This window comes from Ictalurus furcatus, chromosome 13 (genome assembly GCF_023375685.1).
Source record: "Ictalurus furcatus strain D&B chromosome 13, Billie_1.0, whole genome shotgun sequence".
NCBI classification, from domain to species: Eukaryota; Metazoa; Chordata; class Actinopteri; order Siluriformes; family Ictaluridae; genus Ictalurus; species Ictalurus furcatus.
In genome coordinates this window covers 14,124,426-14,150,014 of record NC_071267.1, presented here as the reverse complement: position 1 = coordinate 14,150,014, position 25,589 = coordinate 14,124,426, and the positions used below count along the sequence as shown (strand labels likewise).

Genomic DNA, 25,589 nt, shown 5'->3' with positions numbered 1-25,589 from the left:
CAACTGAGCTCCTACAGTGTGACATGGCTTCACATAATAATAGTAGTAGTAAAAAACATTAAATGGTGCAAAAGGTACACTTTAAAAGGGGGTTCTTAAATGGTTCTTTAAGGGTTTGGAATACGGTTTCCTCAGATGGACAATTAAAGAACTAATATAAATATATAAATATATACATTTTATTAGTGTATACTTTGTTATATTTTATACTTTGTTGTATTTAATCTTACCAGTAACAGAGGAGCTGCAATCAGTATTGATAAATGTGTTGTTCACAGTGATATTTGGGGTTTGACTAAATCGTACAGGTTATAACCCAGACTGTTATTTTTCATAGTTCCACATCAATAAAATCACCTCTCTAGGAAAATGCTCATGGCACACAGTAGTTTGGTGGTTTGGTACTGAATCCTAAGCCAAAAGCTGAGGAAATAAAAGAAATACAATAACTGGACTGGTTTCACTAAGCATCAACCACTTAGAAGCATGAAAATATGCTCAGACTGTTGAATAAATTAACTGAGAAGTACTTGAAAAGGTTTCGCCAGTGATTTATTATTCATTATTTAAAATAACTTAAAACACTGTAACTGCAGATACAATTACGATCTAGTTTATTGTAAAAACCTCCCACAGCCACACCATGCAACCTTCCTCACAAGCTGCTGTGGGAATTGATGCATCATAATCTCCCATGCATGAAAAACATACTGGAGCCACATGGCTATTTTCCACTACACAAGATGCATGCATGACTGGAAATAATTAACTTGCAAAACATATGTAAAGACCATAATAATAATAATAATAAGAAGAAGAAACTGTTGCTAATAAATAATGCCTTTGTGGTTCAAAATTCAGTACAGTAGGAAGACATGGTATCTGTAAAACAATTGAATATTCTGTGCAGTTAATAAAAAAGGCTTCTATCCAAAGATCAATGTAAGAAAAGATAGTGATAAACTATCATAAGCCTGCAACTCTCTACAGAACATACACCAAGTTTGAGGGATGCTTATAATAAATATAGTTAAATGTGTACACAAAATAAAACCCACCACAATGCAGCTATTTCTGCTATCCAATATGTATGTAATATTATACTAATATCAATAATAACTTTCAACTGCTTCAAGTTTCATTTCACTTTTGAAATTTGCCTGATCATGTTGGTTTGTTCAGTAGAAGAATATAATGTTAAACAGTCATGTCACTGACACTGAAAAACCACACTGCAGTAATGTCATAGATTAATTGTCATGCTTAAGTTGTAGAGTTGAGGGAAAATGCAGATCCTCAAACTAAAAATCATAAAATCACTTGGTGATTTTTTTTCTTGAAGGCAGCAATTTATAATCACAAAACTCAATGACATTGACTGTTCAAATAACAATAACTGAAATCATCCATATAATGCTACCTGCGTAACATGTAATAACATGCACTGAAATATTTTTGTGTTCATGGATATTAAAAATGCATTAAATCTTTGGTCTTGCTATTCATTATTACATCACTGGTCCTGCTTTAATATATTTAGAATATAAAATATTCCATCATGTTTTTATTATTATTTCTCACATAAACACACTTTCAGGAATCAACACTCTTCTAAACTCTGTTACAACCATGGCCAGTCCAAACAAACACATCCTGTAGGACAAAATGAGTAAAAGTTACATACTACATGCATGTGTCACATGTAGTATCTGCAAAAACATGCTAAGAGAAAAGTGTATTAAATCCCCAAAATGCTGTGACATAGTGCAGAGATATGAAACCTTCACACTCATAAAAACACACATACACTAAAAGTACAGGTAGTAGGTCCAGTAGAGCAGATTAATGAAGATGAAGGAGAGCGGGAAGGTCAGACGTGAGTAGTTGTCAATGTAGTGTGGGTTTTCCACATGGCAACAGTTCAGGAAGCACACAATGCGACGCAGAAGTGACAGAGACTTGGTGCAGCCGCTCTTGGGCTGAGAAGACTTCTCCTCTTTAGTGTCACTACGAGTGGGGCTGCTAGTGTTGCCAGCACGGGACAGCATCTCCTCCCTTTTGCGTACCCGTAAAGCCTGGCTGCCGATTGATGTGACAATCCCATTCATCTCATCCTCACGTTCCTGCATTTCCTGTCCATACTGACAACCAATGGAAGAGACATGGAAGAGTTCAGTAGATATAATGCAAGTAAGTAAGTGGGGAGTTGGGAACTTTTTTAAACATAATGAAAGGGCATTGACACAGGTCAGTTTTCAGTGTAGCTTAGATGATACAGACAGTCCATGATGATGATGATGATGATGTCAATGGAAATGTTAATAGAATAATCATATTTATCATCATCATTCTATTGTAAAGATGGTGATGAGGATGATGCTGAAAACAAGAAAATGAACAACATGAAGAAAACAAGTAATACTGTGCACTATTTATATGCAGGCATGGGCTTAATATATTAAATAATAATAAAAAAAAATCCTCATTTTTTTTTTAGAGAGTTGCTATTTTCTTGGCCCAGAATGAATCTCTCAGCAATGATGTACAGTAGGGTTGCATCAGAGGGTGTGCCATTCTAAATCTGCTGGCTCAGTCATATTTTCAAACCAACTCTGGTCCAAAATTCAACATGTTTGGAACATATTGTTGCAAACACAATGCTGAAGTTGTATTTCCCTGACTCTGAAACTTAAAAGTTTGTTTTTTAAGTCCCATTTCTTACAAGATGCTTCTGGGGCTATATTTACAATTTACCACCTTACTTGAATATTAGGTGGCTGGTATTAACCACAACTGAATTCATTATTTTATCCACAGCAAATAAGCTACTAGATTGATGAATGAAATACAGCTGGATGTAAGTTGGTGGAATACTTATGGAAAATCATATAATTAACCCTTTAAACACCCAGGATCCATAGGTGGGTTCAGACTTAATTCTTTTTTCTTAAGTGTAATTGCCTTTCCTATTAGTTTCACTTAAATTAGTGGATAATATCAACAGAATAAAAAGCCAGGACACATTGTTTTACAGGGAAATGAGAAGAGATGATTTTATTGGACATGACTTAACCACACCTTTTGTTATTATATTAATACTAACCCCACTACATTCACACCAATCTTCACCAGATTACCGTCTGTACAAATAGCAACAAAATATATAACACAACAACCTTACGGATTATTTTTATGCTTATGCCATGACCACAATAATAGACCCCAATATAAAGTCACTTAGGAAGATAAAGTCTTACCATATATGCATTGGCAGCATTTGGTTGGTGTAAAGTACAGAAATGGGCCACAGCATACTCTATGAGGGCACCAAAGATGAAGCTGAAGCATATGCCCAGGTACACATCAATGGCTTTAATGAAGCAGTTAGCATTGGGCAGAGAAGTGCGTGCACCCATCATCAGAGTGGTCATTGTCAGGACTGTTGTTACCCCTTTAGATGGAAAAACATTATTGGAAAATATACACTATAGTAAACTGGAAGGAGATATACTGTAACTATATATCTGACATTCTTAGCCAAATTAAATAAATTGCAGACAGGATTATTTTGTCCATACCTATGCAAATGCGAGCAGGGACAGAGGACTGACTGATCCAGAAAGAGACCCAAGACAAAACCACCAGGGCACTAGATGGCACATATGTCTCCAGGATGAAGTAAAGGATGCTTCGCCTCAGCTGAAAGTGGAAGATCAGCTTTGGGTACCTGCCTAAAAGGAAGTGATGTAATCAATACAGTGTGCATTGTAAATGCGCAAGCTGTTTTTTAGTGGGATAATAGGTACATACCTGTCTCATACACAGCTTCAGACTCTGAGGTATAGTAGTCCTCTAGTGTGTACTGGGCCAGCTGAAGGGTATCAAGACCACTAACTGACAGGTTGCCACGTGTCCAATGAAACACCACATCTTTCACATTATAACCCCCTGTTGGAAGGATGTATAAGTTAGAAAAAAAAGTATCATCTCATAAACCTAGTGCTGAAAGATAGATATGCAACCAGCAATGTTTTATATTATTGGCAATCTACCAAGATGAGAACAATCAACTTTAATGAGAATGTTATAGGTTACAGACATTTGTGAAACAATAATATTATATAAATTTCACCAATAACAGGAATTCACAGCAAGTGTACTCATCAATCTGTGTAACTGCTAGTCCACCCAAAGCGTGCACTCACATAAGATATCAAAGATATGGATTAATTGTATGACCCTTTTTTGCACATAAACATTTTTTCAGTAATTTATTAATTCTCTGCAGTGCAGTTTTTTTTGCATAGTCCCCCAAGACCAAGACATTTTTTTTTTACAAGAAATGATGCACGCATTATTTGTCTCCTTAAGAGTAAAGTAACCTTAGCATTGACCTTAGCTTGACGTTTCAGAACAGTTCTGCTTGTTGATCACCTCTACCAAACTAGCTGCTATCAAATGTTTGGGAAATGAGTTGCATAAGCCCAGTGCAGAATATACAGCAAACTGGTAATATCCCCTCATGGAGAGCACATTTAGTAAGCAGCTCCAGGTGCACTTTGCATAATGAACTACAGCCTTATAATGAACAAATATTAATTTCAGATGCATCACAAGTGCATTTTGAAGCTGCATCAAGTTATGTTTTGCACTGTGCCTCCTGGCATACAGTCAGGAATTGGCAAAATTGGCTTTTGTTTTTGCTATACTATGAAGACATTTGGGTTTGAGATCAAAATATGAATATGAGACGATAGATCAGAATTTCAGATTTTGTTTTGTGATATTTACAGTGCCCTCCGCTAATAATGGCACCCTTGATAAATATGAGCAATGAAGGCTCTGAAAAATTGTCTATTGTTTAACCTTTTGATATTTTGTTCAAAGAATTCACAAAAATACTCTGCTCTCAAGGATATCAAACAACTGCAAACACAGGTTTATCCAAAAAATATCTTTGTTAAATATAGTTGTGCAACAATTATTGGCACCCGACTTAATCAAGACTTTGTGCTACCTCCCTTTGCCAAGATAACAGCTCTCATTCTTCTCCTATAATGCCTGATGAGGTTGGAGAATACATGGCAAGGGATCTGAGACCATTCCTCCATACAGAATCTCTCCAGATCCTTCAAATTTCGAGGTCCACAATGGTGGACTCTCCTCCTCAGTTCACCCACATGTTTTCTATGGGTTTCAAATCAGGAGACTGGGATGGCCATGGCGGCACCTCGATTTTGTGGTCAGTAAACCATTTTTGTGTTGATTTTAATGTGTTTTGGATCATTGTCCTGCTGGAAGATCCAACCACGGCCCATTTTAAGCTTTCTGGCAGAGGCAGGGTGTTATGTATCCTAACAAAATGTCCAGGTCCTCTGGCAGAAAAAACAGCCCAAAACATTAAAGAGCCACTACCATATTTAACCGTGGGCATGAGGTTCTTTTCCATATGGCTACCTCTCTGTGTGCACCACAACCATCTCTGGTGTTTACTGCCAAAAATCTCTATTTTGGTTTCATCTGACCGTAAAACATGATCCCATTTGAAATTCTAGTAGTGTCTGGCAAAGTGGAAACTCTTGAGTTTCTTTTTGGATAAGAGTAGAGGCGTTTTTCTTGAAACCCTTCCAAAGTTGTGGTGATGTAGGTGACTTTGGATTGTAGTTTTGGAGACTTTCTGATCCCAAGATGCAACCAACTTCTGCAATTCTCCAGCTGTGATCCTTGGAATTTTTTTGGCCATTCGAACCATCCTCTTCACAGTGCGTTGAGACAATACAGACACACGTCCAAATCCAGTTTGATTTGTAACATTTCCAGTGGACTGGTACTTATTAATTATTGCCCTGAAGGTGGAAATAGGCATTTTCGATGCTTGTGCTATTTTCCTATAGCCACTTCCCATTTTGTGAAGCTCAACAACCTTTTGCTGCACATCACAGCTATATTATATGGTCTAACCCATTGTTATGAATGACTAAAGGAATTTGGCATATGTGTTACCTCATATTTATACCCCTGTGAAACTGGAAGTCATGCCTGAACAATTTCCTGTTCCTAGTCACCCAGGTGTGCTAAAAATTTTTTAAATATCAATGTGAATATACTTCAATTATATTTGTCTCATATGAATTCATAGGGGTGCCAATAATTGTTGCAAACCCATATTTAACCATTTTTTTTTTGATAAACCTGTGTTGTGTTTGCAATTGTTTGATATCCATGAGAGCAGAGTATTTTTTGTGATTTTTTTTTAAACAAAAGATCAAAAGTTTAAACAATAAAGACAATTTTTCACAGCCTTCTTTTCTCATATTTACCAAGGGTGCCAATATTAGTGGAGGGCACTGTATATCTAGATGTGTTAAACAACTTAGAGCACTTTTTGTTTGAAACCACCCATTTTTCAAGTGATCAAAAAGATTGGATCATGTGACTGACAGGTGTTTCTTGTTGCTCAGTTGCGCCCTGTTAGATTAACTGTTTAAATAATTAATAGCGCTGAACATCTACTCTTGATTTGTGAAGACTGCATTTGTTGTTAAACAGGAAAAATCAACCAACATGACAAGACCAGAGAGCTGCCTATTGGAAAAAAGCAAGCCATTATGAAGCTGAGAAAAGAGGTGAAATCTAACTGAGTCATTGCACAAGCAGTGAGCATAGCCAATACAACTATTTGGAATATCCTGAAAAAGAAAGAAACCACTAGTGTACTAACAACCAGACACTGAACACAGTTGCAGACAGAAACACTGTGAGAGCTGTAAAGAAAAAAACTGAAACAACATTCAGTGACATCACCAACAAACTCCACAGGGCAGAGGTGAAGGTATCACAATCCACCGTTCGAAGAAGATTTCAAGAGCAGAAATATAGAGGTCATAGTACAAGATGCAAACCACTCATCAACAGTAAGAATTGGAAGGCCAGATTGGCCTCCCAAGACAAGCAACAACGGAAAGAAGCTGTGATACAAGCCTGGAAAAGTAACACACAAAAAAGAATAGAAAAGTTTGGTGATGTCAGTGGGTCACCAACTTGAAAACTATCTTTTCCAATACCTTTTCTCATCTAAAAATTGGGTGGTCTGCCACCAAATTTGCCATATTCTAAGTTGTTTAAAACATTTAAATACAAACATCAGGAAATGCATATGCAATTCTGATCTATCATCTCAAATCCAACCTCTGAATCTTGTGACCAGAAAATAATTAATAATTATGATCTACAATAGCTTCTCTAATGGCCCATAGAGCATCTCAGGCTGAAACTAGAAGAATGATAAAAAGTTTCTCCAATTGAAAATCTTAATTTGATCTTGAATGTGTTTAAACTTTATTTTATACAGTGCATTTGTGCTTGTTTTCTCGAGGGTGCCAATAATTCTGGAGGTTAATGCTTGAATACAAAGTTTATTGTTGGGCTGTAGTTAAAGCTTAGTGTAAGTAGTGTTGGGAGAAGCCTCTCACTGTAGATTAACATGATGCATCTTTAATATTCATTTAACAGGAGCTTACTTCTTAGAATGATGGCCTACCACTTTTTGTTTTTATTATGTTTTAAATTTTTATTAATATATTTTCTTTTCATATAATCTCAAACCAGTTGGAGAATTGTTGGCCAGTTTTTGGGTAAACATTTGACATTTATGACTTACAGCTTTCTAGCTGAAGTGTGCATGTTTGTTTATCCATGGGATACTTGGTCAGGTCCATACTGCAGGCGACTGTGGTGGTGATTCTGCAGCCAAATAGAATGCGAGACAGAGATAAGACAAAGAGAGGGAGAGAACTGCAGGTTTTGAGCTGGTTATGAGCATCATGACAGTCCCCTAAAATATTTCACGTTTCAGCATAATCCTGAATGCCAACTACTGATGTCATAAAGTACAAAGTTTCTGCCTCAGCTGTTTCCTCCTACCCTTAACCTTACTCACTGCCCTTCTAAAACTTCATCTTTTATACAGTAGCAGGGTGTCTAAGATGGACCTAACACCCCTTCCAGCCTGAGACACTATGAGAAGCAGATGAGAACCTCAGGGCATAAAGCACGGTGCCATTTGGGAATATCCTGATGAGTCTGTTCTCCACAGTGATGTCATGCAGAAAGGATTTTTTGGAGTCCACAATGAACGTGTCAGGAACCCAGAGAAGCTCCACCAGCCTGCCATCCAAACTCAGGCTCTTATTGCCATCAAAGCACAGACGCTCATCTGTCCAGCGCTGCCGCAAGAAGATAGTTGCTGTGTAGTCCTAAACAGGACCGCAAATTCAAATACACACACACACACACATTCCTGTAATACTGCCATTATGAGGGTTTTGTAAATCATGATGTATTTATACATCTAAATTATGCTTTTATAGGGAACTCCAGATCCCTAAAGACTGTGATGTACTGTAGAAGTTTTAAAACACTAGCAGAACATGAAAAGACTGGATACACACTTAAACTAATCAAAAATCTTCATACTAGTGCTAACCAGTGTGTCATAATTGTGATCAATGGCTATAATTAGGGTAAACCCATTTAATGTAATTCTGGTGTAACTTCCATAACTAAGATATTTTGGCTTTAAGTCATTTTGAATGTTCCCTCAAATTATAACTATCCTCACACATGCATAAACATACTTTAATACATACACTATATGGCCAAAGGTTTGTGGACACTTGACCATCACACCCATATTTTGCTTCTTGAATATTCCATACCAGATTTAGTCTCCCTTTGCTGTTATAATAACCTCCACTCTTCTGGGAAGGCTTTCCACTAGATATTGGAGCGTGCCTTTTGGGGATTTGCATATTCAGCCACAAGAGCATTAGTGTGGTCAGGCGAAGAAGCCTGGGGTGTAGCTAGTGTTCCAATTGACCCCAAAGTTGTTTAGTGGGGTTGAGGTCAGGGTTTTGTGCAAGTCACCCAAGTTCTCACTTTGCGCACAGGGACAATGTCATGCTGGAACATGTTTGGGCCCCTTAGTTCCAGTGAAGGGAAATCTTAATGCTACAGCATTCAAATACATTGTAGACAGTCGTGTGCTTCCAACTTTGTGGCAACAGTTTGGGGAAGGTCCCCATATGGGTCTGATGATCAGGTTTCCTCAAACCTTTGGCCATACAGTGTATATACATTAACCAAACTGAACCATACACTAAGATAAATTCAGCTGTATGTATTATTTTGCCTTCACAGAGAAGCTGCAACTTTTCAACCTGTTAGCATCTTACCATGTTGATCTCTGATATAGTATCAATGCTGGCAATGTCCAGACTCATGCCAACAGTAACAGGACCATCTGCAGTAGACACCCACAACACAGTATAAAACAGAGCAGTAGAATTATTAGAATTAAAAGCAGGCTAAACAGAATGTCTGGGTTACGCATGTAACCCTGTTCCCTGAGAAGGTAATGAGACGTTGTGTGAGCTTCACACTGTGGGAAGGGCCCTCATGCGTGACCAGTATCTGAAGTCTGTGTAAAATCACGCCTATTTATCGGCCTGCCATGGTCAGGTGACGTGGCATTTAGTGTATCGCATGACTATGAAGCAGCACCTGTAAACCATAGCATCAGCCTCTATTATCTGAAGCGAAGACGTGATTCACAGGCATGCCCCTGTATGACAAAGCTACGCAATGTCTCGTTCCCTTCTCAGGGAACAGGGTTACATGCGTAACCCAGACTTTCCCTTTCAAAAGGGAACTCAACGTTGCGTGAGCTTCAGGCTGTGGGACCGAGTATACTCACTCCGTCATACTGAGGGTATGGCCTGTCACAGAGGCTCCATCAATAGGGGAGTGGCTGGCCAAAATAGCAGCGACGTACACCCTAATTTTAGAAGGAGCCAACCATGCTGAGAAACGTTCTTGTAAGAACTCCGGGACTGAAGCCATTGTGCAGTTTACTGGGTCTCACTGGTGTTCCTCACACCATGAGAAAAAAGTTGTAACTTGAATATATACAATTTTCTCGTGGGATGGTGCTCTAGCATTTAACATGGTGTCTACAACCTTGGTTGAGAGACCGGTATCTATGAGCTGATGCCCCTCAGGGGCCAGACTCACAGTTTCAGTAGTTCTGGCCGAGGGTGATAAATCAACCCCCTGGCTTGAGACAATAGATCCCTGTGAATGGGAATCTCCCATGAAGTGCCGTCCAGCAGAGATATTATCTCCGAGAACCAAATTCAAGCTGGCCAATCTGGTGCTACTGGCAGCACAATCTTGGCGAACTCTGGCTAGAGCCTATGGGAGCAGATCAATCGGGGAAAAGGCGTATAGACATGACCTCGGCCACGTGTGTACAATGGTGTCCAGCCCTGACCTTTTTTTTTTTGTTTTTTTTTTGGTGCAGGAGGAGTGAGGGCAAAGCACAGCAGGCAGCATGTTGTCTCCTAGGAAGCAAACATGTCCACTTCTGCTCGGCCGAACCTCTACCATATGGACTCACCCACTTGTGGTTGGAGCCTCAAATCCCCAGGCCTCAGCCTCAACAGGATGTCTGCCCCGCATAGAGTGTGACCCAAGGCTATAAACTGGAGACACCTCCAACTTCTCAGAGCACATAGGCATCGCCGCATAACATTGATTACTCTCAGGGCTTTCGTCCTCGGATGAAACCCCCGACTTTCAGCCACCACTGAACGGTCTCATGTGCAATGGGCCAACGGTATGACTTTGGCTGCTGCTGCCATAAGCCCCAACAGTCTACATAGAGACTGGTGGGGATGCCCAGACCTAACATTATCTTGTTCAATGTTGATAGGATTGCCCTACACATCTTGGGGATAGACACGCCATCATCATATTCGAATACCATATAACCCCTAGAAAAGTCACTCTTGACTGGAGAAGCAACTTGAGGTTCAACCTGAGCCCCAAGCTCCTCACGTGGGTGAGAACAACATCTCAGCATTGAATCGCCAACTTCCTGGACCACACTAGAATTAACCAGTTATCAGTGTAATTTAGCACACCGGCTAGGGGAGCCCTAGAATAATACTTCAGGGCTAACTGCCCTAACAACCTCTCATCCCCAATACCTCCCTCTGTGGCCCCTCAGGACCGCTTCTTTTTGTATTTTTGGCACTGATTATCATTTTAAATCAGGCCTATTAGCAGGCTTCGACTGTGGCCGCCCAGTCCCCCTGGCTTTCAGCAGGGGGAGGCAGGCCACCATACTCACCTTCTGTGCCTTCCTCACAGTTCAACAGGTCTGCCTGGTAGGCCTGCCACACTCTCATTGTATGCTGAGACCCACAAGCAAGACCCGCTGCCGCATAGACTTCTCCAACCAATGCAAAGGTGGTCTTACACGGCTTGGATGGTAAAGCCGGAAAAAGGGAGAGACAGGGCAGTGCTTATCTCCGATTCCCCCTCCAGATCCAGACGGGACCCCCAGAATCTGAGCTGGCTGGCTGCTTTGACAGCGGTCGGCCCAGAGTCCTGAGGTTCCGAAAACCATCCTGCGTTGGCTGAGAAGTGAGAGAGCCAGAGTGGTACCGCGCCATAGCGCGGCCCACTCCTATACACTTCACACAGAAAGTGTCCCTGCCCTCCCCCGTAATAAACAGGAGAAAGGAAGTGAATTCTCTTCTTGAACTCTCCCTGAATCATACTTTTCCTTTTTTTCCAAAGGGACAGAAAAGTAAAGAGATATATATTTTTTTTTTTTTAATAGAGAGGAAGTGAAGAGTTTTTAGGAGCATTCACACAAAAAGCCAACATGCTGTACTTTGCTGAAGATAATAAAGCTGATGACATGGTTTACAGGCCCTAATTTAATTACACGACGTGTGAAATGCCACGTCACCTGACCACGGCAGGCCTATTAATAGGTGTGATTTTACACAGACTGCAGATATCGGTCACGTGTGAGGGTGTTTCCCACAGTGTGAAGCTCACCACTGAAAGGGAACATCTGAGATAGAGCTCCAAAATACATGTGTTACTATACTAGAACATCTTGCATGATACCTGCAGCCCTACCACACCACTGTCTATTTTTTACCTCTAACTGCAGCCTTTAGAGAAAATGAAACATTACTTTTAATGTTTGTTGATGTTGACTTATTGTATGGGTATAAAATAAGTGGTTGGCTCTCATACTTCCGAATAAAGGCCTCAGGTACTTGTTGTAGCCCTGCATCAGTTTCTGAATGGTGGGAGGTAGGACCTCTTCACCACTGGAGTTTGAAGTCTGTATGATCCTAGAAGCAGAACATGAAAACACTCATTAATGCACTTTTTCATCATATTGTGTAATGCACACAATTAGAGCTGCAACAACTAATCGATAAACTCGATAATAATTGATTATGAAAATCGTTGTAAACGAATCTCATTATCGATTAATTGGTCTGCGCGTGGCACGGGGGAGATTTACTCATTACGTTACTTCTGTTCCGAAAACACGCTCCGGAGAGTAAATACTAAAGTTTTGTCCCAATTTAAGTACTGTACACTTACACTATGCGTTATATATTCTACTGTCTAGTGTGTGGATTTTAGAAAGGTAATATCATCTCAAATATAACACTAGCATTTTTTTTTTTTACTAACCGGAAGTATAAGCCACTTCCTAGGCAACGGCGCATGATGTCATACGCACGCTACCATTAGCAGACACCCAGAGTCACCGACAATGACTTTCTTCAGTTTTCTGTTTATGTCAGTGTTACCTTTTATTCCCAACATAACCTCAGTCACCAACAGGCAAAGGTGAAATCGTCACGTGACTGAGGAAGAACGTGTGCGTCTTCTAAGGCAGGGACCATTTTATATTAAACACAGTGGAAATCATACTGATGCACAAGGACAAACTTATGTTTATATCCAAAATGCTCCACTGTGTGCAAGTTTTTGGGGAAACTGGTGCAAGATGCTTAAAAGTTTTAGTTTAATTCCAGTTTATTGTCATTATATGCTGTATTTGCATGCTTGCAGAGTAAATTCTGTAGTTTATTATAACGGAAGTGATGTGTTAGTAACGAGGCCGCGTTGCTGATCACGCGCAGTGTAGACGTGCTGATACACAGTGCGAGCGCGAGTAAGATCTGTAATGTCTAATTAAAACACTATGATCAAAAGTATACACAAGTAAAACAATATGTCTCAAGGCAGTGAGTAACAGAAACCACAAGGTGCAGTGAAAGTGAGTTTTTATTATTAATTTAGGACTGTAGTTTAATTCAGTGCTTTTTCTGAATCCATAAAAATAATGCATCAATACTATAAAAAAATATATATATTTTTAATAGTATTTATGCATTATTTTTATGTATGCACAAAAAGCACCGAATTAAACTACATTATTAAATTAAGAATATATATTCTGGTGTGTGTGTGTGTGTGTGTGTGTGTGTGTGTGTGTGTGTGTGTGTGTGTATTGGGTTCTTTTCTGTTTTGGACAAACAGTTGTGTAAAGTTTTAGTCTGAAGTTTATATTTGTAACACACAGTTTGTGAATTTTATTTTAAATAAACAAAAAATACTAACTAATTGATTATGAAAATAATCGTTAGTTGCAGCCCCACACACAATACATACCCTGATCACTTAAATGTGTCCATAACTTAACTTCTGAACAAATCTTCTATTTTTTTTTTCCTCGACCGGATGAGTGCTGAAATTCTCTACCTGCACTCTGCAGATGGTGTGTATAAGTATCTTTTGCTGTGTATCATTATCGACTGATAGACTGATACAAGGGTGCTGCCTCATGTTCTTGTGCAATATAGTAAATTAATAATATTTCTTTTGCTAAGTTCAACTAGAATACATTACATTACAATAGACTTGATACAATTCACTAACAACCTGAACACTTTAAATTATTAGTGGGTGAATATACTGCAAGATTTTGATGAAGTGCATTATTTAAATTGTATATTGGCAATAGCATTTGATTTTCACTGTTCATTTGGGTTACCAGCTTATAAATATTTTCATATGTCCATCATCTTTAGTTGTTCCAGTTTTGTATGATATCAAGCCCAATACTGAACATTACTTCCTACTAGCTACATAAATATTGGAGCCCAGTTATCATTTGGCAAACTACAGCAGGATAATATTCAATGGATTTTGACATTTTTGAAATGCAGCATGAAGAGATGCAGAGGAGGAGAATGTGTGAATGTTGTGGCTGTGTGAACATAAATCTGTCTTCTGATTATGTTCAGCACTCAAGAATAAAATTGGGGTCAGGTGATGCCACAGGTTCAGAGTCTGTTTTATAGCTTTAGAACACCATTCAAAGCATAGTGCTACATATTAAAAAACACTGAGATTAGCTTAAAAAATGGACAAATCTCATAAAAGTTCTAGAATGAAAAGAAAAGCTTTTGCTTCTCCAGGAAGCAAAAGCTTCTCACAAGTATGAAGGCATATGTGGAAAACATCACAGAAGCTTACTGACAGCAATACTCTCTAAACAGCTCTCTCTCTCTCTCTCTCTCTCTCTCTCACTATCTGCTGAGATATGTGCATGTCAGATATAACTGTCTGCCTACCTCAGAGTAAATCAGCCCTCCCCACTACCCTGCACATCCTCATTAACTATCCAAACAGAAGCACTCTGTCTTCCTTATTATGCTCTAGCTATGTAGTTATCCCAAGAATAGTAATTGGTCCTTATTTAGCAAAACTGTATACAGTCGAATCTGATTATACCACCATCATATGTGAATCCCATAATCAGTTTTCTAGTTCATCAATTTTATCTTTGCTGTATCTTTAAGATGAAAATAGCCTCTTTTCAACTTGAACATAAAATTATTATAACATGAAAAAGCACTAGTTAAATATGTAAGTGTGGTTCTACACTCAGAAATAAAGGTTAAACACACACACACACACACACACACACACACACATATATATGTGTAATATATATATATATATATATATATATATATATATATATATATATATATATATATATATATATATATATATATATATATACACACACACACACACACAAGTTTTTTTTTTCTTGTGGCTGGTGTGGTGCCATCAAGGTGATAGGTTTTGTAACTTTAGCATGTATATTTTACCTGGAAACCCTTTAAATAAGCCTGTGATTGGACCTAAGTACCATTATTCTAAAAACTAATGAAAGCTTCACAACATGCACTTTCCTGGTATCACCCCAGCAACACGGAACACTAGATAGCCACCAGGGGCAGTAAATATATATATAAATATTTTCTCATTTGTAAGTCGCTTTGGATAAAAACATCTGCTAAATGAATAAATGTAAATGTAAATATCACCTGGATACATTTTTGTGCATGCTCACATACCGAGGCACTCTAACAAAGGCATAAATAGTATTTCCTATAAATACCACCATCATACAACAATCTTTTCCTGGAGTCTGAATTGTATAACACTTTAAAACTACTTTAATGGTAATTATACTTACATAGTAATATAAAACACTGTTGTGTTCCTAAGACAGTCAGAAAACATGGTTATGGTTTCACAAGAAACATTAGAGAAGTGATTTGTAAAAAGATTATATTGAAAATGTATTGTTATATTTTTTATTACTGTTTACTGTGTTTACCACTCCCTTCTGCTGTGTTATCAGGCTTAGGTTCATGTTGTTTTATTTTATTTTATTCTATTTTACATTTAATAAGATAACAGTAATTTGTCAGGATTTTTTTCACACAAATAAAAATTTTTTATAAAAAAATTATTTTTACAAGCGCAACAAACAAAACACTGTATAAAGTTTATTTCAACTTGAAATTTTCTCACACTTACATAATGTATTTATATTTACCCCAAAGTCAGTGTCAGATGAATTTGTGAAGCACACTACAGAAAAAGCACAAAAGAGTGCATGTGTGTTCCAAACAGCGAACCTCAAGGCCACAGCCTCATTTCAGCAAATCCCCCACTGAGACAAAAGGAAGTCTCAAAATGGCAGTAGACTATTCCTGCACAGTAGGAGTATAAAACAATGCCACTCATTTCATTTGCATCTGTACAGTGCTCCAATTATCTGTATCTGTACCTCAATCTGTATTCTATACAATTGTCATTACACTGAAGAATGACAAAAACATGCAGAAAGAATGTACACAGTAATATTTTAATTTAATTATATAAATGTTGGGGGGCACGGTGGCTTAGTGGTCAGCACATTTGCCTCACACTTCCAGGGTTGATTCTCGCCACAGTCCTATATGTGTGTGTGTGGGGGTGTCTGCATGTTCTCCCTGTGCTTCGGGGGTTTCCTCTGGGTACTCTGGTTTCCTCCCCCGTTCAAAGACATGCATCGTAGGCTGATTAGCATGTCCAAAAGTGTCCATAGTGTGTGAATGTGGGTGTGATTGTGCCCTGTGATAGATTGGCACCCCATCCAGGGTGTCCCCCACCCTGTGCCCTATGCCCCCTGGGATAGGCTTCAGGTTAAGAGTGACCCAGCAAGCATAAGTGGTACAGAAAATGGATGGATAAATAAATGTTTAGTTAGACCTCAGCAGAGATAAGCTGTCCTGTGCAGAGTGTGTGGTCTGCGTGGGCTATACAGCACAGTAGCTCTAAAAATAAAAGTTTTTTACTTTTTATTTTTATGAATTTCAGGCTAGTTTGTATAGAAATACAGTAGAAATGTGGTTTTATTTTTGAGCTCGGTAAGGAAGTGTTCAGGTCAGGCTACTGGAGCAAACCACTGATAATAGACATTATCTGTATGTCTGTATTTGTATCTGTTTAGAACATTATCTATTCATTCCAAATAAAGTATTCTGTAACACCCCTACTGCACAGATACTGTATGAGGAAATTATCTCAGTAATCTAAAACAATCTACAATGTTAACGCTTTATCCATACTTAGGCCATGATTGATTATCTGATGTAGAGGTGTGGCACTGACATTCCTGTCCTTGTTTAACACTACCTTTTGCTCCATTATCACAGTGCATTAGAATTCTTAGTACTACAGTATTTATATGTGCTTATGGTGTTACGCTGCCAATTTAGTCTACACCTAAAGTATGAAGTAATGGAAATACAGGGTGTCCCACAAGTATCCATACATAGGGGAAATTCAAGCAAATTGTAACTTTATTTACCAAACATTCCCTACATGATTGCCATTTCTTTGCAAACACATACGGAGTTGTCTCTCCCACTCATGATGAACTTGTTTTAACACATCTGGTGTTACGCGTGTAATTGCATGTCCACCGCAACCTTCCGACAGCTTCTCGATCCGGCCATTTTGCTAAAAAGTGTTAATTTCCCCTATATATGGAGACTCTGGGACACCCTGTGTCACAATGATTTGTCTGTACAAGAGTGAAATAAGTACAATCTGTTTTGATTAGTATCCCATAGTTAAATATTAACTGAATCTCAGCAATGAGAATATTTTTTTAGTTAGCAAACATCAAAATGTAATGTATGAAAATGGTTTGCTTTTAAATGATTAAAAAGAAAAAAAAAACCCAAAACAATTGTTTAAAAGAAATGGTTTTCTATGATCTAAAGACTCTACTCTTGTCGATGCTTTGACAGCACCTTTCACCCTCCCTTACTGACTTCTGAAAATCTGTCAGGGAGCCTGTGCTGCCTTTGAGTAAAAATTTAAAACCTTTCCAAAAAAATCAATGATATCTGTTTGTACTTCTTATTGTACTGCTATTCAAAGATAATATTTTTTAAAAGTAGCACGTATTATTTGATATCTACTGACATTTGGAAAAAAAATCACAAAAAATATTTCTTAAAAAATATTTTACAAAACAATAAAACACATCAGCATTGAGATAAATCAGATTGACTCCAAAATACTCAGTCATAGGGCTTGAATGAAAAGAGTAGTCTTTGTACTGTGATATGAGTCCAATAATGATGTATTTCTTTAATTAATTTACTCAGTGTTACACATGGCACTAAACTATTTTTCCTGGTTGTCTTCAAATTGCCAATTATAACAAGCCAACTTGGATGAAAATTAAGATATGTAAATATTAGTGTGATGATTGTAACTTTTGTAATCACCTTAGCCATATGCCAGCCAACAAAATTACTCCCACTAGTTCAAATTCCTACCTATTTTACAGGAGATCACGGCAGGGTGGGGAGAAGAGACAGGAGTGAATAGGAACATATGGTGAAGCCGACTGACACTTCTGTCTCGCTCTACATCCCCTTTGATCTACTCGGGAGAAAAAAAGGGCCATTCACAGAATGCAAACGCTTCAGAGCTTCCTTAGCTACCATAGCAGGGCCAGATCCACTTTTGATCAGACAAGAATCAAGTAGCCTGCTTTCACATATCCTCCAAGTATCTCTGACCAGTAAGTAATAAGCCATATCTTATTAACCTGAATCTGCCTAAACTCACATTGTAGTTTAACTACATGAATTCATCCTAGCTATACCGAGCTATCTGTAATCACGTTAGTGCTCTAGTTACTGTACCTCTGCATGGGAGGATAACACTGAACAGGCAGAGAGGAGATGGGGTACTATATGAAGGCAGTTATTTTCATCTGCACCCACACACACTCACACTGCAGCACAGAAATTCAAGCTCACCCAAAAAGTCTACACAGATTAGCTGTAATTCCATCCTACCACCACGACAGCTTTTGTCAGGTCCATATAATCCTGAATGTATACTGTACATATAGATGGCAGCCAGTCTTTCATTTACTGCCAAAAGTTAACTATATTCTGCTTGTCTAATTAGAGGGTATGTCACCATGTAAGCTTTCAGCAGAATTTGCTGACAAAAATGGGTATCTGCCTCCGGTTTCCTGGTTGCAGTGTGACGCATAGTGCTTAAATCTGCAACCCAAACACCAAAACTGGTAAACAGATGTCTTTTTTTTTTTTAAGCCTAAGAAAATTTTTTTTGTTGTTTGTTTATTTTTAGAATGATACATGTACAATAACAAGGTTGAAAAGCAAACTATTCGAATTAAACAGAAAAGGTCATAGTAGAATTTCTTACCTGCTAATGAGAAGAAGAAAGACTAAAGAGCCCAGAGGGCTGCATGAACACATAGCTGCTGGAGTCTCAAGCGTCTATCTGAAAGAGAGAGTGAAAAAAATGAATTTTGAGTAAAAGTACATGATCACGCAGTTTTAGTCAAATCCTATGGCATTGCGTCTGATGGGCCAATTTTTCCTCAGTGGTACTTGAGGCTGTATTATAAAAGATGTTTTTATAGTAGTGCTCTATTAAGCATAACTATGGCTGGATTACATACAGTGGAATTATACAGGACATTTATTAGCAAATTTGATTTTAAACTCTAATAAATGAATTAGATGATTAGTTGATTAAATGGCTCAATCCTTTAAATAGATTAAACAGGAAGGTGTTACTTTACTGCTTAAAGATTAGTGACATTCCTTCTGCTCTGACACATTTCTTTTACTCTAATATGAAAATGTTTGTTTGTATCCAAATGTTTAAAATTTTTTGCTCATGCACTGCAAACACTTTAGTTACACTACCCTTGGACAAATTTATTATTTTCGTGTCTGGAAAGTGTGGGCGCATGCTCAATTTTTTTTCTGTAGAGAATATCAAGCACGTATTATACACAGTAACTATAAACCAAACATGAGGTACTTTTTATCATGTCAGTGTTATGCTAGGGCTTCTGCTCTAATTTACACCGTAATTTAATGTCTGACAACACTGCAAGATTAAGACATGGGAATTGCTATAGATTTGCATGAACTCATTGATGGTCTCCCAGTTACTCAAAATGTAAATAAGTCCTACATACAATCAGGATCACAACATAGATCTTGTTGCTGATTTTTACTGACCAACCAAAAGCAGAGTGTTGTCATTTAGAACAAAAAGGGTGGAAACAAATTTAGCTATCCATCAAAAATCTTTCAAGGAGCATCAGCAAATATATACACTTAAAAAGAAGCCAAAGATCAAAACACTACAACACATCACTGATAAAAACTATAACAATCCATGGCATGGTTTTCCTACAATTAATCATCTAGTTAGACCAAATTAACCTAATTTGACTCCTTCCACTGAAAGTTGTTTTTCTCAATTTTCTCATTTTAAACAAAGATCAATGAGATTAACTTAAATTCCACACTGAATCCCCAGTTCTTCTACAGCCCTATATTTAGTTGTTTTACAGATGTCAAGCAATACAGAATTGCTTAAAATATTCAATAAGATCAGTCAAGTATATCAACTTTATTAATAGGCACTGTTTCAAAGATGATCAAATGTATTATTTATTTATTTATTTAGTATTTTGTTTACTGTTTTAATTTAATTTTTTTTAAATAAAAATGTATAAATATACATATCAAAATATAAAATTAATCAGCAGTCTTTATGGTACCTTTTAATCTAAAGTCTTGGAGGAGCTTGTTGCTATACAGATGCAAAATATTTAGTTAGAAGGCCTGAATGAAGTGTTCCAGTCTGTTTTTCAGCCTCATACAAGCAGATTCGACTCCAGCTCTCCAAGAGTCATGCGTATACTCAATCTAAGCACAGAATCTGATACTGTTGATCACTGTGTTACTAAATTACTGCTGCGGTATTAGACTGGTTCAAGTCTTATGTGACAGTTAAGGGAAGAAATGTTCTACTATGGGAAAATTCTCATCACCTTTCCTTAATATTTCCTTTGGTGTCATTAATCTGATGTTCTATTCTCAGTGAAACTAGACATTTGAAGATTGATAAAAGTCTAGGTGACTTTCTTCCAATTTCAACTGTCCGATTTGGCTGAGCCTGTGCCCACTGTATCCTCAGATTCCTGTTCTTGGTCTGCTGTTGTAGCTTTTGTTTTGTGCATTCGGAGATGCTTTTCTGCTCACCACGATCATGAAGAGTTTAAACTTTACCGTAGCCTTCCTGTCAGCTTGAACCAGTCTGGCCATTCTCCTATGACCTCTCTCATCAACAAGGCATTTCTGCCTGCACTGGATGTTTTTTTGCTTTGTTTTGTTTTTACACCATTCCGTGTAAACCTCCAGAGACTGTTGTGCATGAAAATCCCAGGAGATCAGTATACTGAAATACTCAAATCAACCAGTCTGGCACCAACAACCATGCCACGGTCTAAGTCACCAAGATAACATTTTTCTTTTGGCCATATAGTTTATGTTTGGATGTAATTCCTAAATGGTTAATACACTTCAATCACATCTTGATTGCTTCATTTCAGGGCGGTTGTGGCTCAGATGGTAGAGCGGGTTGTCCATTAATCATAGGGTTGGCAGGTTGATTCCCGGCCCACATAACTCCACGTGCCGAAGTGTCCTTGGGCAAGACACTGAACTCTAAGTTGCTCCCAATGGCAAGTTAGCGCCTTGTATGGCAGCTCTGCTAAAGTGAGTGTGTGAATGAGACACAGCTTTGGATAAAAGTGCTATATAAGTGTGCCATTTACACACAAAACCCCAGAGGCGGGGTTTTTTGTTACAAACCTACGTAGGTTAGTACAGGAAGTAAGTCTGGAATTACTGACGACTCGTTTCAGCTGTTCAGAATCGGTTCTTTCTTTTGAGGGTCAATAACCCCATTTGTCGTGTGCTTTGATTTTTGAAACTTTGCAGACTTTTTACATTCACAAACAGCTCTATAACATACTACGTGAAAGGTAATATCTGAAAAAGCATAACAGGGGTGCTTTAAATACAAACACACAAACATACACCCAAACGTAGACACACTAGTCAGTAGTCCAGGGTATTGTGACTAGAACTACATAAATCATACTGTCTTAGACTCACAAACATTACACACACTGGTACAACACCATCTAATACAGCTTATACCTTATGTATTAACATAACACATTTTATACCAGTCATTCACATTTGTGCATACACACCCTGCAACATAGCTGCACTGCTTTTCCTACATACCTCCGAGCAGAGTCAAACTTTCTGCTTGCCAAGCCTTTCCATAAACACCTCATAGCTAACTTCAGAGTTTTTAATTAGATTTTTTTTGTACTATTATTTATTATTTTTAGACTGCTAGTTCTTACTGCCTGCCAGCTTTTTTTCATCATGGAGTGTGCAGAGACAGCAGGGAGCTGATTTAAAAAAAACTGAGACATTAACAAATCCAGTGCAAAATGTTCTACCAAGGCACATAAGATTTATACAAATGAGCCCCAGGTAAGCAGATAGTCCATGTCTGACTTCAGAGTTATTTGTCATTTCAGGCAATAAATTCAGGTTCCCCCAAAGTTCAGAAAATCATTTGAATACAGGGCACATATAGATTTTAAAGATACATATTTAAAACTTACAAGTTCAATATACATGACAGACCATAAGCCTGAGTGTCCCCCTGAAGAGTATGCTATGTACTTATCCAACAGTTACATGAAGGTCTATGCTGATTTGACACTGCTATGTGCCCAGGTCCAAATGTAATATGGTTCCTACATTTTCAATTCCATAGCTAGTCTAAGGCATTGATAATGTAACACAGTTTCTCTCATACAGCCACTAGGTTGGGGACAACTGGGTGCTTTTTATGTAGTGTAACAGTTGAGGGAACAGTCCGTGAGGGAAATTAGACCTTGTGACATCAGTGCTACCCCAAGGCAAGACAATAGTTCAGCTTGGCTTCCAAGAAGCACCACTGGTCCTCCATGTCCTTGTAGCCCCACAGACACACTGTACTACCCTTTTCGCTCTTTCTATCTGTCATGTTTAATTAAAAGTAAAACTGACAACTGTGCCGTTACTCCGAACATCCTTAAACAAAGATGCTCTTTTATTTTGTTTTGTCAAACTTTCCTTTCTGTATGTTATTGCTGAGCTTACTTCATAAGCCTGCCAATAAAAATGTGAAAGACAGAAGCTGAGAATCTAGGTCAGCATGAATGCCTGAAATATAAAAATCTAACTACCACTGCAGTTTATTACATGCAGTGATATGCCTCATAGTATACTCACTTGTGCCCTCAGGAATATATTAAATTATTGATGGTACTGAAACCACGTCTGAGAGTTAAAAAAACAAACAAACAGCCGAACTAGTTGTTGAGAAGATTCTTTACAAGTAAAAACTTAGAGCTTATCAATCCATAATGTTTATGTTTCTTTGATGTAACTTTGCAGAACAACTGGTTTCAGTAACCTACAAAGTAAACTCAAATTAAACTCAAACACAGTACAGTCAATTTTAGGAAATTAACTGGATTAAAACTATGAATTGTGTTATTTATGGGCCTTGTGTTAAATATGTTAAAATAGGTCTTAGACATAAAAAGTGTTAGGTTTGGAGACATGGCTCTACCTGTTCATGCAACCCTGAAGCAGAGAAGACAAAAGCCAAGGTCTGACTCATACCAGATGACACTGGTATTATTTCAGGAGCATCCGCAGTTTCTCTACCAACACCAGAATAGCGGGGTATAGTGTGGAGCTTGGGTTCTTCATTCTTCTGTCTTCCAACCTTACGACATCATGTAATTTTAGACCTATAACTACATTTAACTACATTTTAACTGACCATAACAATTCTTGGAAATTATTTACACACTTCAGGCCCCAAAAAGAACTTATATCTACCCTGCTGGAAGAAATAAAAAACAGTTTGATCAGTTACCAGCGACCAAAACACAGGCTGGTCACAGGCAACTTACACTGATCAATGTAAATAATAAGGAAGCTGGAAGATAACTTACCAGGTGGTAAAGATACTCTAGGTTGATTAGCTTGGCCTATAATTTGGCAGCTGGGTTTTTCCAGCATGTAAAAACCACATTAAAATTTCAAAATATAAATATTTAAGTTTTTTTTTTAAAGCACATTTCCAACGGGGAGATGGCAGGTGCCCTAAGGAACAATGATAGTCTCTAAATATTACATGAAAGCTGTAAACTTTCCGGCTAAAATCAACCTATAGACTTTCTTTGCTGCACCTGATGTCTCCTCTTCACACCTGTTAAAGACTCCCAAAAGTCACCCGAGGAAAAGAAATCATTTAAACATCCAGAGCCACGTTTGCGCAAACGCACGCAGTCGCACGTGAAGGTTTGCATCATTACATAAAATGTTACATAATGAAAGAGCTCTGAAATAAATCACAATACTAGTCAAATGCATTTATTTCTGATTGCACTTGAGATCAGTGGAAACCGTTTGCTGAACCCGAAACAGAATTGTAGAAACAAGATTTATTTCTTAATAAGACTATCAAAAGGCTTTAAGGGGTTAAAGACCAATCAATTATCTTTTAAGCCTGAAACGAATATATTTTTGATGGAAACACATGGTTTAATGCCGTGCATAAGCCTCCTACTTACATTTAAAGTCGTTCACGCGTGTGCATGTCCAAACTGAACAGGAGCCGCTGCGAATAACAGAGCGCGCATACGTACAGGCTCAGTGCGTCAGTTGCTTCAGTCACACACTATATAAATATATAATTTTTTTTCTTTAAAGCAACATTCCACTTGCTTTTCTTTTAAAATACAGTAAACAACTTGAAGTCTGTATAAAAGCTGAGCAATCACGCTTTTTAGAAAGTACAGCTCGCGTTTGTTTTGCGTTGAAATCCGCGTCCGCTGCATGGGCTCGCGCGCAGAGAGTCCTCAGCATACTAACCTACTAAAGAGTATGTGTAAATAGTATGCAATACGTAGAACACGACTGTATTAGCACTAAAGTCAGAATAGACAGAATAATCCTACAATAACACTTATATATTACCATACTAAAGAGTATATATACACTTAAAACAGATGTGTTAACCCTCTACTGCATGAATTATTACATTTACATCAAATAATGTTTTATTGCTTGAATTAGTTCAAGTAAATTTTTGCCGTATGGCAACAGTGTGCAATGGTGGAAAGTATCATATAGTCATAAATAACACAAAATGGATGCGATTACAATTCTAATTACTGCATTTTCCAGACAATAAGTTGCAGAGTTGTTGTTTTTTTGTTTTTTGTTTTTTTGTTGTTTTTTTTTTTGTCACATAGTAAGCATGTAAAAGTTATATCTTCTAGAAGGGAATTACAGTTGTAGAAAGTATGTGGATGGATTTACTCACTCAAAATACAAAAAAGTAGATCCAAACATGTTTTGGTTGAAGTATCTTTTTAATTTGTTCTCTTGAATTCTTATTTCTTTCTCTTGAAACATTGCATTTAGAAAATAAGGTGCAAGTGCGAAACGTCCGAAATGACAACCGTTTTTCTTACTTTGAATGTGAAAAACTGTAACTATACTATTAGAGAAGCCTGATGTTTTTTTTTTGTTTTTTTTTTGTTTTGTTTTTTTGCTATGTATGCCTGTTTCAATTCATGACTGCACATACCACAGTTCCATTATCACGTTGTTGCCATATGGCAACAATTACATTTTACCATATAACAAAAAACTCAAAATATATAACCTTGTTTAAATGACAAAAAGTTCAATGTTAATGTATCTCAGATAGTGTTGCAATTGTTTTCCTTTTAAGTAGTTTTGCCTAAATATTGAAAACTTAATCAAATTTTGAAAGCTGACCTTTGAATGCTGACCTTCACCATGTCATGTGACTGCAGAAAAAGACGTGCAAACAGCACTTCCTGG

General features: G+C 37.7%; 1 protein-coding gene across 6 annotated transcripts; it reads right to left on the bottom strand.

Moving 5' to 3' along the window:
* Nucleotides 1–535: 535 nt before the first annotated feature.
* Nucleotides 536–24,389, bottom strand: gabrz (gamma-aminobutyric acid type A receptor subunit zeta). 6 transcript variants are annotated; one of them, XM_053640206.1, is made up of 11 exons: nucleotides 24,308–24,389; nucleotides 23,296–23,454; nucleotides 18,991–19,068; nucleotides 12,115–12,215; nucleotides 9,234–9,301; nucleotides 8,038–8,255; nucleotides 7,661–7,743; nucleotides 3,811–3,948; nucleotides 3,579–3,731; nucleotides 3,258–3,451; nucleotides 536–2,141 (listed from the first exon to the last, which is right to left on the bottom strand). In XM_053640206.1, the coding sequence occupies exons 3-11, from the start codon at nucleotides 19,041–19,043 to the stop codon at nucleotides 1,809–1,811; spliced, it is 1,341 nt and encodes a 446-aa protein (XP_053496181.1). In that variant the 5' UTR covers nucleotides 19,044–19,068; nucleotides 23,296–23,454; nucleotides 24,308–24,389; the 3' UTR covers nucleotides 536–1,808. The 6 variants fall into 6 exon arrangements, with proteins under 6 accessions (XP_053496181.1, XP_053496182.1, XP_053496183.1 ...); XM_053640207.1 differs by lacking the exon at nucleotides 23,296–23,454 and having other exon boundaries at nucleotides 24,308–24,359; XM_053640208.1 differs by lacking the exon at nucleotides 23,296–23,454 and having other exon boundaries at nucleotides 18,991–19,064; nucleotides 24,308–24,358.
* Nucleotides 24,390–25,589: the final 1,200 nt, after the last annotated feature.